General features: G+C 34.3%; 3 protein-coding genes across 4 annotated transcripts in view; 2 read left to right on the top strand and 1 right to left on the bottom strand.

Moving 5' to 3' along the window:
* The window catches only part of LOC117123515 (gamma-glutamylcyclotransferase-like), a 3,698-nt gene extending 527 nt beyond the window's left edge, over window positions 1-3,171 (top strand). Inside the window, exons 2-4 of the mRNA XM_033269467.1 lie at window positions 616-725; window positions 1,139-1,284; window positions 2,309-3,171. Coding sequence (XP_033125358.1) covers window positions 618-725; window positions 1,139-1,284; window positions 2,309-2,573 — 519 coding nt within the window. The 5' untranslated portion in view covers window positions 616-617 and the 3' untranslated portion in view covers window positions 2,574-3,171. The remainder of the gene's footprint in view (window positions 1-615; window positions 726-1,138; window positions 1,285-2,308) is intronic.
* A 558-nt stretch (window positions 3,172-3,729) lies between these two features.
* LOC117123514 (translin-associated factor X-interacting protein 1-like) lies at window positions 3,730-13,909 on the bottom strand. Of its 2 annotated transcripts, none has more exons than XM_033269465.1 (16): window positions 13,766-13,909; window positions 12,618-12,756; window positions 11,830-12,072; window positions 11,128-11,262; window positions 10,407-10,571; window positions 9,940-10,124; window positions 9,171-9,282; window positions 8,950-9,011; window positions 8,295-8,384; window positions 7,859-8,009; window positions 7,213-7,341; window positions 6,314-6,484; window positions 5,528-5,617; window positions 5,219-5,371; window positions 4,879-4,985; window positions 3,730-4,785 (listed from the first exon to the last, which is right to left on the bottom strand). In XM_033269465.1, the coding sequence occupies exons 1-16, from the start codon at window positions 13,798-13,800 to the stop codon at window positions 4,572-4,574; spliced, it is 2,181 nt and encodes a 726-aa protein (XP_033125356.1). In that variant the 5' UTR covers window positions 13,801-13,909; the 3' UTR covers window positions 3,730-4,571. The 2 variants fall into 2 exon arrangements, with proteins under 2 accessions (XP_033125356.1, XP_033125357.1); XM_033269466.1 differs by having other exon boundaries at window positions 12,618-12,753; window positions 13,766-13,906.
* Window positions 13,910-16,579: 2,670 nt separating this feature from the next.
* Window positions 16,580-17,580, top strand: part of LOC117123530 (ran-binding protein 9-like) — a 38,055-nt gene continuing 37,054 nt past the window's right edge. The window contains exon 1 of the mRNA XM_033269492.1: window positions 16,580-16,811. Within this exon, the coding sequence (XP_033125383.1) occupies window positions 16,610-16,811 (202 nt within the window). The 5' untranslated portion in view covers window positions 16,580-16,609. The remainder of the gene's footprint in view (window positions 16,812-17,580) is intronic.

Raw genomic sequence — 17,580 nt, 5'->3', positions numbered from 1 at the left:
TATATATATATATATTAGTTTAGATGTTATTGTGAGTACAACTTTTATTATTCTGCTTTGTAAAGTTTAAATAATTATAATTAATGGGTTTTCTGGAAGATTTATTGTACTGAAATATGAGTGGTGGTTATTGGAAAATTTATTTTATTTACTATATAATGCGCTACCTGTGATATGGGAGTAGGATATATTCTAGTCTATATGTGACGACGAACCGTCGGGAGGAAACACATTGTGTTGTGACAAACATAGAAGAGAAGACTTATTTGAATTAAAGACTTTATTTTGACTTAATATTTTAACTTGTTCGCGTTGTATTATTTGTGTGTATTACCACATTATGATTCAACACTCAAGTTCACCTTTAGTGTGACATATGTAGACCTCTTCAATAAATCATTTATATTTCAATAAATATAAAACTTTATTAAAAAACTGAAATGGCTCTCAAGTCCTGTATCATGATAAATGTAAATAATAGGTTTAATATTATTAATAATAATAATAATAATAATAATAAATAATGACAATAATAATAATAATAATAATAATAATAATAATAATAATAATAATAATAATGACATTAATTACAATATTAATAATGTGATATTGTAGCGATGGCATCGGAGGAATTTTTGTATTTTGGTTACGCCAGCAATCTACTAAGAGAGAGGCTTCTACTCAAGAATCCGTCAGCAACATTTGTGGCAATCGCAAAACTTGAGGTACCGTAATGTACAAATGTATTTTTCAGATTTAGCCTCACTTTTGCAAATTAATACACAACAAACCTCCAGGGCTGTATCCGGGAGTAGTAGATCGCATCTTCGATTTGTCATTACTATGGAAACTTTAACACTCAAATACCGGCCAGATGATAGAGTGCTGGTTAAAAAGTTAATCCTTTTAATCTTTATACAGAAATTAACAAATGTTATATTCGGTACCCCACCGTACTTTCTGATCCGTGGGAAGGGTGCTTACGTGCACATATTAACCCTTGCCCTGGATAAGGGCCTGACTTGAATTTAATCACATTACAAAAAAAAAAAGTTCTCTGTCATTAATAATATAGTAGGCCTATTAATTATATATTACATTTGTAAAAATTATATTGTTGGTATATTGATTTCCCCAGGATTATAAATTAGTGTTCGGCCAGAAAAGTACGGGTGTAAGTCCGGTATGGAAAGGAGGCGTAGCGAGCATTGAGTATTCACAAGGGGATCATGTCTGGGGTGTCGTTTGGAAACTTAACAGATGCCATCTACAAACACTTGATCTGTAAGAATGATTAGTTTTTCAATACCTAAAGTGTAGAGATTTTTTTTTACAGATATTAATATAGTTTTTTAGGCCTTCATGCATCCGGAATACAGTTAGAACCATTTACATTCACAAGATATACTGTAGGTCTATTAAACCTGGTTCCCATAAAATCGCTACACGCTATCGCTGACTCCATTGGCGACGCTAATTGGTCAGTTGAATTCAGGGAGCGTCCCCGATTGCGTCGGGACGCTACGCGGTGCAATGATTACAATGAAACGCTGTAGCGAATGTGTAGCGATTCTATGGAAACCAGCTGGCTTTACTTGTAACCCGAAGGTTTTCTTATTTAAAAGTAAAAATAATGTAATTACTGTATAGTCAAAGCATGGCTGAAACAACTGCATTTACAATGAATTAAAACGAGATCTGCAATATTAAAACTTGCGCAAACAAGCATCATTACATACAGAAGTAGATGACCGTATTTGTAATAAACGCCTCCTTCGAATAAACGTTCACTTAAATGACTGTAATGGAAGCAATATCATTCTTAACACATTCTATTAATGTTCTATTGCAGTAGAATTACATTATTCTAACCTGGTTAGGATCCAGTAACGTCGCTAACAAGTATACAATTGTTAGCTGAGTTGGAATTGAATTTTCACAAAGAAACCATTTAGATCACGCAATAACACATTTTGACGGTAATTATGTGCTGCAGAAAATTAAGTCTTAAGGGCGTTTATTTGAGTATATTAAACGTATCCATTTTACATCGCAAAAAAATAAAAATAAACGCCCCTTCAAAAACGCTTAACAACCATAAGCGCCCCGGGGCCTAACTACTAGCTTATCAGTTGTTAAATTTAAAACAATTAAAATACAGTTAAAGGTAAAACTATTAAAATACATTAGAGACACGCATCTGAAAGTTGTTGATACTAAAATGATAAGAAAGGTGAAAAATGAAGTTATACAGAAAAGTTTCAAACAAAAAGAGAAGTGTATGTGTAAATTCAATTGTATTTTTCAGACAAGAATCAAGTCATGAAGGAATTGAAGTTAATACAAAAATGAGCACAGGAGAAATTTTAACGTGTCGAGTTTATGTGATGCGGGATATGTCTTCCCAACTTCCACCACACCCAAACTACTTGGATATAATAATCAAAGGCGCTGTACAGAACAAATTACCCCCGGACTACATCACAATGCTGAGATCTGTTGAAGACAATGGCTCTGCGGAAACAACTGAAATATATTTAGAGGTCATGAAATTATTAGGACCAACAGTTTGAAGACGTATTTTGTGGTTTTGATAATTTTTAATTTTTGCTAAGAATATAATTGTAAGACTACGTTGCATTATAATGTTTTATCCTTTACTAAATTAATCAGGATTTTGTTAGTAATAAGATAAATTTACCTTCCTGGATAATGTAATACATCCAATATGCATGTAATTGGATTGGATGTTGTCAGGAAGTTTAATAAAATTTAATGTTAACTAAATATTTTATTAACTGAACGTTGTGTATGCTTAGACAGACAGTAAAGGGTATTTATAGGCCTATAACTAGAAATATATTTTTATACTCTTCTCCAATTGAGTTGCCGCCTGCAACTTGTTTGGTACAGCATGACCATGATACAGTGTTTTGGTTTTGTTGCTTTCTGGTTCGATATTATATTTCTTTGGGGTTTTTTTTTTATTATTATTTATTTATTTATTTTTATTGTTTTCAATATAATTGTATTATATTGTGCTTCCTTAAATTATTTAGTGATTCTGCCTCACGATCTAACTCTTCTGCATGTTGTAAAATACTGATTATAAACAACAGGGTTGGAGCTAGTGGGGGTTCGGTGGAAGAGCTATCCTCCTCACTTATCGAAAAAAAATAAAACACGTCATGATAGAAGAGTATTATTATACTTATTTCTAACATCATTATTAGAATATATTTATTAGTACTGTACTCATCAAAAACTGTCTCTTATACACATCTAGATGTGTATAAGAGACAGCAGTCTAACAAACATTAAAGAAAAAAAAGAAATACAAACAGTTACTATGTTTTGTATGTTAGGTGGGATGAGAGAATGCAGTGGGAAGAACACTGGTGTTTACAAGATTCTGACAGATCAAAAGGCAAGGCGTATAACAATGCAAACCAATTTGTTAGGTGATACTGACTGACAAGTACTTAAAAAACTCCTGAAAATATATAGCAATAATCTAAAGCGTTTTTATATACATATATATATTTACAAATTATTTGAATATTTTTTGTATGAAACATACATAAAATTGTCAAAAGTTGATCAAAAAAGTATTGATGATAAAGTCGTTGCAGAGCCCTCAGAGTTTCTTTATCCAACGTAATCAAGGCCTCATTAATTATAGCAATTGTGTTCTCTGGGAAGTCTCTACCAGACTAACTCAAATTAACGCCCCACCTATCACTTCCATCCCCCATGAGGTGCTCTGTGCATATAAACTTATTGACAAATACGTTTTCAATAATTATTTGTTTTACCTATTATTCAATTAAATTCAATTTTATTAATTACTTATTTATAAGTACTAAGCACTGCACCAATTGTTATTATTTTTCCTGTTTTACTAAGTTCAATAACTTCAGCTTAACTTTCTGAAGGCCTGTAAGTTTTTTGGAAGAGACGTGCTACACGGTTTCTAGAATTTCTATCCTGCCCTCATGGAAGCAGATATTTTATTCTCTAGGATTAGCACCTTAAATTAGCTTCAACCTTACTCTCCATTTCATCCCCAACACATGAAGGTACATATAAACTTACTGACTATTTGTCAATAATTAATTGTCTTATCTAGATGAATAGCAGGCTAACCAAGCAGCTCCGTGATTGGTCAATTAACCATTTAATTTATGTAAGGTTGACAACTCACGCTTATCTAATTGTAGTTATCTTTCGATAATGGACCTTTCCGTTATGCCACACCCCTTAGATATTGTACAAGACGACAGTGTTAAAATATACGCGAATATGTGCGTTTGTGGGACAACGCGTCTGCTTGTTTGATAAGCGCGTATTCCTGGCACTGTTCTGATTGGTCAGTTGTTAAGTCGATTGACACTCTGGAAAGGTCAATTAATCCCTCACTGTACACGGACAAGTAGATTTAGACTTTTTACGTGTGAATTCATCTTTATTCACGGAAGAAATTATAATAGTAAATGTGTGAAAAAAAACACACCTCTCGGAATTATTTACCATTTCGAAATGGCAAAAAAACACTGTGGATTTTGCGTGCTTTACATCATGTCTGAAGTGTTGAGTTTGCCGATTCTCCGTACTGCACCAGTGCTCAGACGCTTTAAGATAACATCAATTGGTTGCGGTTCAGCATCATTTAGTAGGTCTTTGTGGAGGTTGAAGGCTCGGGAGAGATAGGAAAGCAGCGAAACTTTGTCAATTTCAGCGTCTACAACAGCTATTGCGATTCTCAATTCCTTCAATGGCACCTCCCTATTGTTGATGAAAAGAAATTAATAATATTAATATAAACTTTTATAACACCCTCTGTCTGGTCTAAACCATGCTCTAATGATGTGTACTTACTCTTTCTCTCCAAGTTCTTTCTTAATCTGTTCCACATAGATAGTCCTTTCTTCGTGTTCCTGTCTTCGTAACATTGCCAGGAAGGGGCCATTCTTTCCTTCCTCGTCCTTTTGATAAAACACGTCATGATAGAAGAGTATTATTATACTTATTCCTAACATCATTATTAGAATATATTTATTAGTACTGTACTCATCAAAAACCACAGTTATTTTCAGAACTATACAGGAATTGACTATTAGTACTATTTATTGTAATTACTGTATTAAATTACTTCATTCTATTTATTTTGTAGATATAGAAAATGAGTAACTGACAGGATACATGTGTAACAACATACCTCAAGGAATAAATCCTGGTATTTCATTGTTGTAGGGTCATCGGAATTGAGCTCTGTGAGGGCAGTGTCCATCAGTTCCTGAATTACATCATCATCCTTTATTGGGAAATTGTCTTTTAAGACCTTTTCAAATAAATCTCGTGGAAGTAAACCCTATAAGAAAAAAATGTTGTGCATGACAAATTTATGAGTACATAAACATAACAAATAAAAAGAAATTTAACTGCTGTACTCTTACGCATTCAAACACACAAGAGGACACACAAACGCCTCCATAAAAACAAACATCTATACCATGAGAAGACTTACTTCTGTTGCCATTTCTTCATCAGCTTTTTGTAGAGATTCACGAAGTTTAGAAAACAAATCCATTTCTTGGTAATACCTTTCCTCATCAATCTAAATAGAACAATGAAACATATTATAGTAAGCTAAAAGTATAGTGGTAATCACCAACCTACAGCTATGCTTCAGTTTTAATCATGAAAGAACCAACATATCATTACTTGTACACTGATTAACTTGTGTTCCTAGTAGCTGTCTCCCATGTTAAAAAACACTTTGTCAGGGGTTGGGAAAAATCTCTTGCAGGAGAACTGGTTAAATGAGCTTTTCCTAACACATCTAATTTCATTTACCCATTGGCACTGAATTCTGTGATATAATTGATAATAAAGTAGTAAAAACATGCACAAAACTCTGAGTTTGACGGAGATTGGTCGTATTCCAGGAGAACTTGCTTGCTTGCAGGAGTTTGGGAGGTTGACCAGATTTCCAGGTGATTCCTGCAACTCATGGGAGACTTGGGACCCCTGACTTTGCTGTCATTGACCTCAGTTGACATATCATACAGTATTATACCCATATTATATTATTATCAAGTGCATACTCATGGTAAAGCAATGTTTAACTGACTGTATTCTCAATGCACGATGTCAAATTTAAAGTTTTAAAGGTTATTAAGAGGGAAAATGCACAAAAATCAACCATCACAAATTGACATTTTACTTTATCTAATTTACATTTTATTTTATTTATATTTTAATTAAAATAATAAAGCAGATAAGAAATAAATAATAAGTTATGTGAGCTTACTTCTCCAGTAAGGACGCCATAGAAGAGGTCAAAGGGGTTATCATCATATGTTTCACAGGCATCTTGGAGATTGTAAAAATATTCAAGAACAGCAGTTGGATCATTATTTAGCTTCTGAGTCAAATACTGTGTTACAAAGTCTGCCATCACTTGACGTGTCTCTGCCTCTGACTGTGAAGGTAATAGAAAAGAAAAATATCATAAAAATAATACATCTGCAATAGAACATATATTATTTGTTTTTGTTTTATTTTCTTCTCATCTCGCACCAGGACTATTATGCAAATCATGAATACACATTCGTAAACAATTGAACATGACTACACGCCACCAATGTATACATTAAATAAATTTCTTAATTTTAAATATTTTCAATAATTTTAATAATAATTTTAATGCCTACTATGCAATTTTTATATATTTGTCTTCTTCCCTTGTCTATCTTCTCTTCTGTTTTCTTTCCTCTTCTGTCTTTCTTCTTTAGTAATCTGTTTGGGCTCTGTCCCCTCCCTTGTCATTTATTTTAATAATGTGGCTCAAAGGAGTTTTCTTAATGTCTTTATTTTATCAATTTTTGTAATGTGTTTTTATTGCTTTTTTGAATAAAAATGATTTTAAATAAAACAAAACATATCTGATCCATCACAAAAAACAATTAGAGCACTTTTTCTGTTCGCATTGAACTTCTCTGCTTTGGAAACAAAACGGCCAAGGTACTCTTCCTGGAGAAATTTCTCTAGGTTAAACCTACAGCTTAGCTTGAGAAATTCAAACATTCATAAATTTGCAGAAATCAAACCAATGATTTTAGATCTGCAAGCTGGCATATCATCACATATGCCAACTCACAACTCTACTCCTCAATAAAATTAGGTGTGTCTCCATGGTACATTACATACCTCTCCATCGGCCTTCATCTTTTCTTCCCACAATTCCTTGATGACAGCAACAGCCTGGCTTCTGTTCCATTTCAGTCTTTTAACCATTCCTTCGTGCTGAAGATACTTCGGTACATCATCACCAGTTCCCTGGGTAAAACATTGCACAAACTTGTTCATTCTCTTTTGTTTGATTATTTATTTAATGAACTTTTCACGTAAGTGAAATACAGCAGTGAATGATGCAAACCAACAGGTGACAAGCATGGCTACGGCAAAGTACCTTTACTACAGCGCAAGTACCTCTACTATATGGTACATCCACCACTACTATGGCAAAGCACCTCTACTATGGTACAAGCACCTCTACTACAGCACAAGCCCCTCTACTACCGCAAAAGCTCCTCTACTACAAAAAAGCACCTCTACTACAAGCACCTTTACTATGGCAAAGCGCCTTTAGTAAGCAAAGCACCTCTACTACAAGCACAAGTATTTCAACTACTATTTAAAAATTTTAATTCAGATATATACTGAGAACAAACTATAAACCAAATATACTGTACAATATTTTAAGGAGTTGAGAAAGGGGGTGCAGAAAAGCATTTGCAGTGGCATACCATGATGGCAGGGCCAACAATGAGGGGGCTGAATTCTGAAGACATACCCATCCTTCATAGAAGTCTTCTGCTGCAGCCACACCAGATATGATCTGGAGCAGCACTTCCACACGCTCATCACTGGTCTTGTCTTTTGATAATTCCTGCCATTTTTCTTCACCACCTGAAATTACCTCACCACATCTTCCCCAATCAGGTCTAAAAGTTAAAAAAAAAAGTATTTTATTTCAGGATGATATATCAGCACACATACATTGATATCAATACTTGAAAGTTCACTGCAACAGCATGGCACAGTTGGGTACACTTCTGGTAGTCAATATGGTCTCTGCCTAGACTGTAAAATAATGCTTGTATGGGGAATATATCATATTATTATCATTATCATTGGTGTATTATCATTATTATAATAGCATGGAAGTTGCTACATAACTATAATCTATTGTACGTTTTAGATCACTAAGAAACTTAAAATTATTTGACCTTGGTGTCGCACTCCTCTTGAGGGTCTCAAGCTCGGTGTAGAACTGATCCCGTTGTTGGATTACTTGATTATGTACTTGTAGCAGAGTGCTGACAAAGAAAAATACAAAATGAAATAATCTATAAGATAAATAAGGCAAGAGTAAAGCTCCATTTAAAATAGACATGATAACAACATGACCCGATAAAAATGCGCTCGGTGTTGAAGAACATAAACGACGCAATGATACATCGCTGTCGCATCTAGTGTAAATGTACCTAAAAGCTGCATTCACATCAGATGAGAACTGAAATTTGGACTGCGTTTCCGATGCGCTGAATGCCAACGTCCCTAATCATACATACTCATTAAATTTTCTGATGGGTTCATTAGGCTTTCCAATTCAAAAATTTGGATTCGGTGAATGCTACTTTATGGTTAGCACATTCTGGGTAAAGTATTAAACTGTATTTGGTTTAGCTACTGGGTGACTATGACTGACCACGACATTTTAGTTGCCTTAAAGGCCGCTCAGTGGAAAACTGGAGTCATCTGGCTGAGTGGAAAAATAATTACAAAATTACACTAGTCAATGGTCACCGATAACAACACAAGATGATACAACAAAACAATATAAAATATATCAAAAAATAAAACAAAAAAATCACTACTTACTCATGCTCAGTCATCAATTGTTTATTATCAGTTTGCAACTGACTTAATTCATTCTTTACAACCTGAAACAAAATAATAAGTAATTAACCCTTCCATGCCACATAATTTAGTTCCACTGGTAGATTGGAAGTTTATAAGGTTTCAGTGATTTATAAGGTTTCAGTGATTTATAAGGCATGTTTGTTTGATATGATAGAGGGTTGTATTCTTTTTCTACATACCTCATGCTCTTTTGTAAGGCTTTCAAAATCCCTCCTTGGTATAACATCGCCGTAGTTTGCGATCATCTCATTAAGTTGCACGGTAACTGCAGTCATGTCTTCACGTGCTCTCCTTTTAAACAAAAAATACAATATTAGAAGTTAAAAGGCAATAAAAAGTATTGAAAACATTTAAAAAATAAATATTAACCTTTTAAATTTGCTTTTGCTGCAGTTGCAACAACTCATATTTCTTGGATCACTAAAAACCACATCAGTTTTCCAGAAGAAGTGGCAGAGAGAGCGGGAAGTATATCAGTGGATTTATTTGGTGTAAACACCAAGAATAGCCCACATTAGTCTAGAGAAGACTTATTTTCAGTGGGGTCCTTCTGGTGGTGATTGGTCAGCACACTGGGAGACAATCCCCTACTCTTTTCCCAGTGTGTACTGCGTTCCTTAACATGCATATGGGCCATAAATACACACGGAACCAACGGCTTAAACGTCTCATCCAAAAGACGGTGCGCTATTGTAAATTGTATTTCAGGCCTCTAGCTGAAACACAAGGAGAGGCGGCGATGGAAATTGAACCGGGGACCTACAGATCTCCACAGTTCAGCACACACCCAGTAGCTACCACCAGATTAGCCGACTGAGCTAAGCTGCTCTCTCTTTCATTTAAATTCCAGTTGCAGAAAATTAAATTTGAAATTATGAGTATTGGAAGAGAGACTTGGTTTATTCTTATTCTTAATGTTTAATTGAAAAAAAAAATTCAAATACTTACTTAAGTGCTATCTTAAGTTTGATAGGATCTTCCTTAGATTCAACGACTGCCTCTTGCGCACCAGCCTGGTTCTTCTGGTTGTCCTCTTGTTGGTACTTCAGATCATTGATGTCAGAAACCAGAAGTTTCCTTGCATCACATTCATCACGATACTTTCGATATTCAGCTGCGACCTCTTCTTGTAGCTGTGGAAAGGTCACACCCAATGTCAAAGTTTAAAGTAAAATCAAATGTCAAAGTGTACACTCACTGTCAAAGTTCACATTCAACACTTAGGTGATATTAAGAGTTTATATTCTATAAGCAAATTGAAAATATCAATGTACATATATTTAATATCAAATGTAAATATAATAATAAAGTAATATATAATTTTTTAACATCCATTTCAAGAAGCATAAAATGATTAAAGCATGCTCACTACTGCCACTTTAAACAATGTATTTTTTTTCCATGTGATCTTTTACCTTTTCTATTTGTTCTTGTAATGCAACATGTTCTTGTTTCATTGTACTGATTGTGTCTTGTAACTGTCTGTTTTCCTGCTTAAGTTCTGCCATCTCCTGGCGTTCTTCACCTCGTAAAGCCATCACTTTCTGATCACACTGCTCAGAGACAGTCACCAACATAGACTGAAATGATGAACAGAATTCTATATTCAATCCCTTATGATAAATTCTAATGAATAATAATTAGCAAGTAAAAGGATAAATCTCTAAATGTGGTGAAGAAATGCCACACCAGTCTCTCCTTGTAAGTTTTGCTTCGGAGATAACAGCCAAAACATGTCAACATTTTCGGAAACTATTTCATTGCACTAAACTAAACTTTATATCTATACATCATGCTATGTTATTTTCCAAATTTTTGATGTAAAACAACCTTTTTTAACGATTCGTTGATGGTCTCTGCCTGAGACATGAAGACTGATTTCTCAAGTACTGTTCTTTAAACAGCTGTACTCGTGTAACTTCATATAAAGGAAATGTCAGATTTAAATGATTCTTTTGCCATTTTATAACATTCATTCTAATGCTTATCCCTGTATAAATAACTAAAAATCAATTTGTTTGAAAGGAGTACTGGTCTGGCTTGTCTTTGCCACATATACTCTATGAAAACAGTTAAAACATTATTTTGATCAAATTGAAAATTGTAAACATTCATTAAAATCTTAAATTGACAAACCTTAAGGGGTTGAAGTTCACGAATCTGTTGACGTTGATGTGACAGCATCATTTCATATTCATTCTTGATGGCAGAGAGAAGTGGACGATATGTTTTAAAATCTTGAATCAGGTACTCAAACACCTCCCTGAAAGCCTGACGGATAGTGGCAGAAGTTAAGATTTACTTTCTTTTTTACTATCATTTTCGGAATAGGATTTACAAAAGATTTGAATTAGCTGTCCCATGATGTGTCGTGCAAACTTTTACGGGCACAGATTAAAATAATTCACCCCTCCTATGCAGGTATCCTGTAGTTAGTTGTCGTATTCCATGAAAATTATTCAGATTACTAACACATATCTGAAATAGTACAGATAAGACATATTGGTACTGGCGCCATATTATGGCCGCCACTGACTCCCAGGGGCCCAGCCGCAATTTCTAACTCCAAATTTAGAATGATGACAAAAATTACAAAAAAAAAAGACTTAAGACACCGAGGTCAAACTTTAAACAAAACTGAGATAAAAAGAAAATTATATTCAAATTTTAAGTATGAGAGTGCCATTTCCTGCCATCTAGATGTGCTATAATCATACATTTTCTTACCTCAGCACCAACCATGGTGAGGCTGAGGTGGTATACTGTAGATCCTCTATCTGTGAAAGTTGATTGGTTTAGCAAAAAGTTTGAAGGAAGAAAGAAATTTGATAGACAAACCTGTAGCCGGAGCTCACTTGGCCCTGTCTGTGAACAGTCAAGATTCCTTAACTCCTTCTTCAAGAAAGACTCTAGTTGCTCTAAGAATTTTGGCTTAGGAATGATGGATTGGTGTTGATCACTATTATCTACAGCATTGGTGCCATGTTGCCTCTGGTTGTAGGAATTTACTGTGGTGGTAGCCTGGGCAGTAGCATAAGCAGGCCATGTATCCATTGTCCCTGCTTTTATATCTACATATGGCTTACAAAAAGAAATAAACATGTTAATACATACTATTTAAAAAGCTGCTTTGTCACATTTATATGTTTCATGTTTTCATATCTATCCCTTTTTTTACTCAACAATTTAATGTAGTTTTTGTTGTGAAGACATTTTTGCTAAGTAACTTAGCTTCAGTTGTAAAATATTTGTTTGTATTAATATAGTGGAGTTGAATAGCTCAGTGGTTAAGATGCTTGCCTTCTGATCCCAGGGTCCTGGGTTCAATTCCTGTCACAGCAGGACTTTTCCTCAAGTCTAAGATCAACTTCACTCCCTAAGCCTCATAAAGGGACTTGGTTTATAAAGCATCATTCTCATCCTGTAAGTGGCGAGTGTACTTGATGTTGGATGTGAGGTAAATAAAAAAAAATAAATAAATAAATAAAATATTACAATATTCACATAATTTACAATTTATAATTATTTATAGATTTATAAAAGACTCTGTATATATTTTATTGTTCTTCGAAGGGAGGTAAATAAATGAATGAATGAATAAAAACTATAGCTTTCATCATAGTTACCTTAAGTGATTTTGGAGCAGGTAGACAATGTTTTGTTGGGTCACCAGTTAACGTTAATTGATAATGTGGACCAGCAACACCTTGGTATTTTTGAAATGATGTAGTGTTGCCTGACTGTATACCTGCAGTTGGACTCCTGCTATAGTAGGAAACAAAAATTTTTTAAAGTAAGGGTAGGCCTAGAGAGCCTACAAAAATTGTAAATAATAATATTAAAACATTAACACTTTTAAGCAAAGTATTACATTATTTTATCATATCTTTTTAAAATAAGTTCAATGTAAATAATGTTTGCAGCTGGCTCACGTTATCGCTGTGCCAAATGTCGCCCAATTAAAATTTCTGACCACTATGTGCAATTCCTTGAAGTTTTTCTATGAGATTGTTGTATAAGTTATTTTATGCCAAAAGTTCCTTTTACAAATTTTAGCGTTTCATTTTTAAATTTTATATACTTGATTTATATCTTGATATCTGTGCAATTCGGGATCAGCAGCTATCACAGGTGGGATTTGTTCACCTGTTGGCTTTATATGTCTTTGATATTTTATTGTATATTTGCCTGTATGAAGTCGAATAAATAAATAAATAAATAAAAAGTTGTATAATATAAAAAATGAAAGTTTTACATTGTACTGTAATAAAATTGGATGGTAAAAATATTGTAAATATTTATTTCATTGTTATGCAAACAGAAATCTAGGGGCCACAAGCCATATCTATAGGCCTAACAAACTTTACTAACAAAAAAACATAACGGTAACTTTCGTAGCATATGTGCTTAGCCTACCTACGACATGTTCAAAATGGAAAGCTGCAAAATGCATCATATTATTCTTTAAATTATCACCACAATGACGGCATTTTTCTCAAGTTACTACTACTACTACCAGCCTACTACTACTACTACTAGGCTAGGCTAGGGAGGAGGAGGTACGCCATAGATGCTGTCTAGGCTTGGTTGGTAGTAGGTCCACCCATAGAGATGGTCCTCCCTGGCCTAGGCCTACTTTACTACTACTACCTAGCTAGAGCCTAGGAGGGAGTAAGTACGCCTAAGTAGGGCCTAGAGAGGGTTGGCTAGCCTAGTTTATTAGCGGTATGTAATTGGTTTCTACTTCTTCTGGCCTAACTAGGACATAACTTGCCTTGTAATTGGCGGCAACCTAGCTTTTGCCGACATTTTGTAAGTTTTAACATGCAATGTAACTTGGTAAACGATAAATCATTTCATGTCCCCTCAGCTCAGAGCCAGCAAGCGAGAACAGACTGATGATCAAAATAAACAATGTTGGTGGCGCTGTTTCTCAAATCCATGACAACCATCAACAAAATAATGAAAATCTCAGTGTCCAAACTGTTTTTCTCTTTACGCATGCGTACGTCACACAGTAGGTCGTGTTTTACCAGCGGACTGGGCACCAACATCTGCCTGGATGAATATGGAAGGCCAATACTGCCTCCAGTGCAGTGTCGGAGGTCGTCATGTAATTCATTAATTTTATTTTCAATATTTTTAGAGCATTCGAAACTTCCTTTGTCGACAGGCCTGGACTCCCCCACCCCCGTCGTCCGACCCCACGACGAGGTCGTCGGATCGAAAATAATAAATATCCAAATAACTTTATTTTGATTGCCAATCCGAAAATACCGTAAAGCCCTGGGCCTGTTCTTTTTTTCTTTTTTTATTTTATTTTTTTATATTTTTTTTATTTGCGAACTTTGGATAGGCTTTTTCAAAATGAATGCTGTAAATTTATATTCGTACATAAAACAATAATTAAGGCCACTGTAAAATAATTTATATCATGGAGTGCATTAACTGGTATTAAATCACATAAACTACTGTATAAACCAAGCTTGTTTTTAATTTATTGTGTTTTATCAAAATTCATGTACAGTACTGTACTATTTCGGACAGAAGCCTATTCTATCTTGAAAAGAAGCCCATGGGCTTCTTTTCGAGATGGGCTTTTTAGGCTAATTTTGCAAACTAAAAGCGGGGTTCAATAATTCAATATGGGCTTCTTTAGCCCATTGTGCTTCAATTCGATGTTTTACGGTATTGTGATCTATAATAATTGGGCCATACTAAGCCATAAAACTCTCTTCGTGAACCCAACCAGAATTATTATTTTTTTTAATTCCGGGACCATGACTGACGCTTTAGTCGGCCCCTTGGTTTTCCCCCGGGGCAAATTTCTTGAGCCAACGCTGCCAGTCGATCGATAGATTGATTGGTAGTACATGGTTAAGTTTCACGTTGTTAAAATATAGGCTATTGGCTTGTTTTTCAAAACTTAATTTGAAATATATTCCTTAATGATATTTTCATTTTTTCAAAGAAAAATTGTTATAACAAATGGAAAATAAATAAATATAGAGTTCACTATCATAAAATGGATCATTAATTTTATTTTTAATATTCATCAATATCCAAGCCTGAGAATCCCATTAGAGCAGTTCATAATCCACTTGTTATTGGAGAAAAGATTCAAGACGTATTTTTGGATTGGATTGGTATAATTTATTCTCGGCCATGATAGGACTTTCGTGAAGCCCGTCTTAGATGTCGCTGCTAAAGTCCCACAACAAGGATCAGTTGTAGGCCTAAGCGTCGGCAACACGTCGTACGTGCGTTATGCACAACGTGTTTCTGTGACACACGAGCCTTCCTCACCCTCAGCAAATTTTACTGACACTCCCATCTCTAGGTTGTCGCTTTGATGTTTATAATTAAGATGAATGAACAAATTTTCTTAAAATATATCCATGTGTGAATAAAATGACAGCCATTTACAACGGGAAGAAGGCATTCGGTTATTTGCTACACAACCACGATCAGTGGGCGGGTGACATGTCCTATCAATGCGCTTGGATTGCGCTTTTTTAGGAAAAATAATAATAGCCTAGTTATCACTGAACAAAAAACTGCATCCATATATGCGTCCGAGAAGAGCTCAAAAATTGCCTCTAATACCCCAATGTGTTGAAAGGCTTTAGCTCCCTCATGGGCCTCAATGCCCCGGCTTAATATTATATTGTTTATTATTATACTTCTCACCGTCATAGCGCGGCCCTGTACACGATTGAATAAGATCCTTTTTTGGCTAAAAAATTAAAACAAAAATCAATTTTTATATACATAAGCTACGGTGTTATTTTACTTTGGGGTCCGACCATTATTGACATTTTTTACTAAATATACACAGGGCGACAAAAGTAAACAAAATTTGCAAAAGAAGAAATACCAATCAATTTAACAAGAGATGCTTAAATTGTTAATTGTAAAGGCCTATTTTATTCATTTTCTGTCTCTCATTTCAATACAACTTTATATCATACGTTCGTCGCATGAAAAGTAAACATAATTACAGTAGTGTATTAGCATAATTCTGTTACATTTCCATGACAAGGTAAATGACTTTTAAAAGATCTACGTAGGCGCCCTCGTTTGCAGCATTAGACTATCAGGTACATTTAATTCGGCCCCCCATAGCAGAGAAATCACTTTCAAGAAGAATTGATTCTCATTTGAGGGGTGATAAATTAACATTCTGCGTAGACGTTCAATATATTTTTTTAGAAAAACATTATGAAATTATAATGATAAAATTGTATTTGTATAAATATATATATTTATCTTATTTTTTTCATTTTAACTAAGTATAAATACTGCATAATAGTGTTCCAGTATTAACTAAAAATTCGTTTCCCTTGTTTTGAAAAATGAACTGGCCCACAGTAAAGACTAAATTAAAGTATGCATTTTACTACTCAAAATTGTTTTACATATTTATGTAACATAACTTCAATATACATTATGAAAAAAAATATATGTGTACAATTTTTCTAAAATTGAACGCAGAAAATACAGTTTGGCATATTAATATATTTTAACTATAATTGGAACAAATATTTTGTATATAAGTACTTTTACAGAAGGTCATTCGTCGATCTTTGTTTTCCTATACATTAGTATAGAATTTATCATGGCGGCTGACGGAGCAAGTAGTACGAGTTCAGAAGCTGGAAATAATCCTATATCTGGTTGTTCTATAGATCGAATAAAACGTCTATATCCAGCAGTAAATGAGGATGAAACTCCTTTGCCACATTCATGGAGTTGTAATGACAAATCTAGCTTTATAGGCTTGTCGCAAGGCAATCTCCGTGTGCACTACAAAGGGAAAGGTTAGTATCGGAGATGTCTGATGATGATGGCTGACGTTTTTGGTTGGTCTCGGTTTGTTTTGTTGGCGAGTTGACTATGACTCACTCTAATTCGTCAGGCCCTCCTATCGACATAGCTTTGTCCTGATTCACAAAAAATAAGTAGTTAATTGAAGGGTTATTATAGTTTTTAGTAGAATAATTTGGTCTTGTATGTATTCATTTTTTACAGTCTGCCATATCAAAACATTCACAGCAGTCGTAGGCCAGGGGAAGAGACACAGCTGATTCTAATCAGCTGATAATTTGTTTTTGCTGACTTGTTTTGTGGGAAATGGAATGGATGTAAATTGAGAATGTTCCCTGGCCCCAAAACCTTTGCATGAAAAATGTTGCTTATATCTAGCAACATTTCTATGAAGATAAATGTAATCTATAATAACACCAGGAAATATTTTGTATATGAATTATGTATTGTAATGGAATGTGCTGGTAATTAAGCAACAACGAAAATCAAATCAACGCAGCCCCCAAATGCCAATTATATCTTGGGAAGTGAACAATGAGTCGTACAGTACTACTTCAATAGAGAAGGTTTTGTTGACATGCTTCAACCAAGCAGTATAGAAACTGAGGAATTGCTGATGGTGAAGAATTAGTATTTACTATTTTTGAGCTACTTGACTTTTTATTATTGTTTATTGCCTATATTTTACCACCACCAAACAAAAGTTAAAAATAAGATACCATAAACCAAATATTTATTAAATTTGTTGTTTCATATTATTAG

This window comes from Anneissia japonica, unplaced genomic scaffold (genome assembly GCF_011630105.1).
Source record: "Anneissia japonica isolate Jap-2015-1 unplaced genomic scaffold, ASM1163010v1 scaffold287717_len1600092_cov198, whole genome shotgun sequence".
NCBI lineage: Eukaryota > Metazoa > Echinodermata > Crinoidea > Comatulida > Comatulidae > Anneissia > Anneissia japonica.
The sequence above is the reverse complement of the archived record's forward strand: the minus strand, read 5'-3'. Positions and strand labels throughout refer to the sequence as shown.

Coding starts and splice junctions, on each gene's coding strand:
- LOC117123514 (XM_033269465.1), bottom strand. CDS start 13,800: ATGTCGGCAAAAGCTAGGTTGCCGCCAATTACAAG. Junction 9,283..9,939: donor AAACTTAAGATAGCACTTAA/GTAAGTATTTGA, acceptor TTTGTTTAAAAG/GAGAGCACGTGAAGACATGA. Junction 4,986..5,218: donor ACCAGGATTTATTCCTTGAG/GTATGTTGTTAC, acceptor TTTTATCAAAAG/GACGAGGAAGGAAAGAATGG.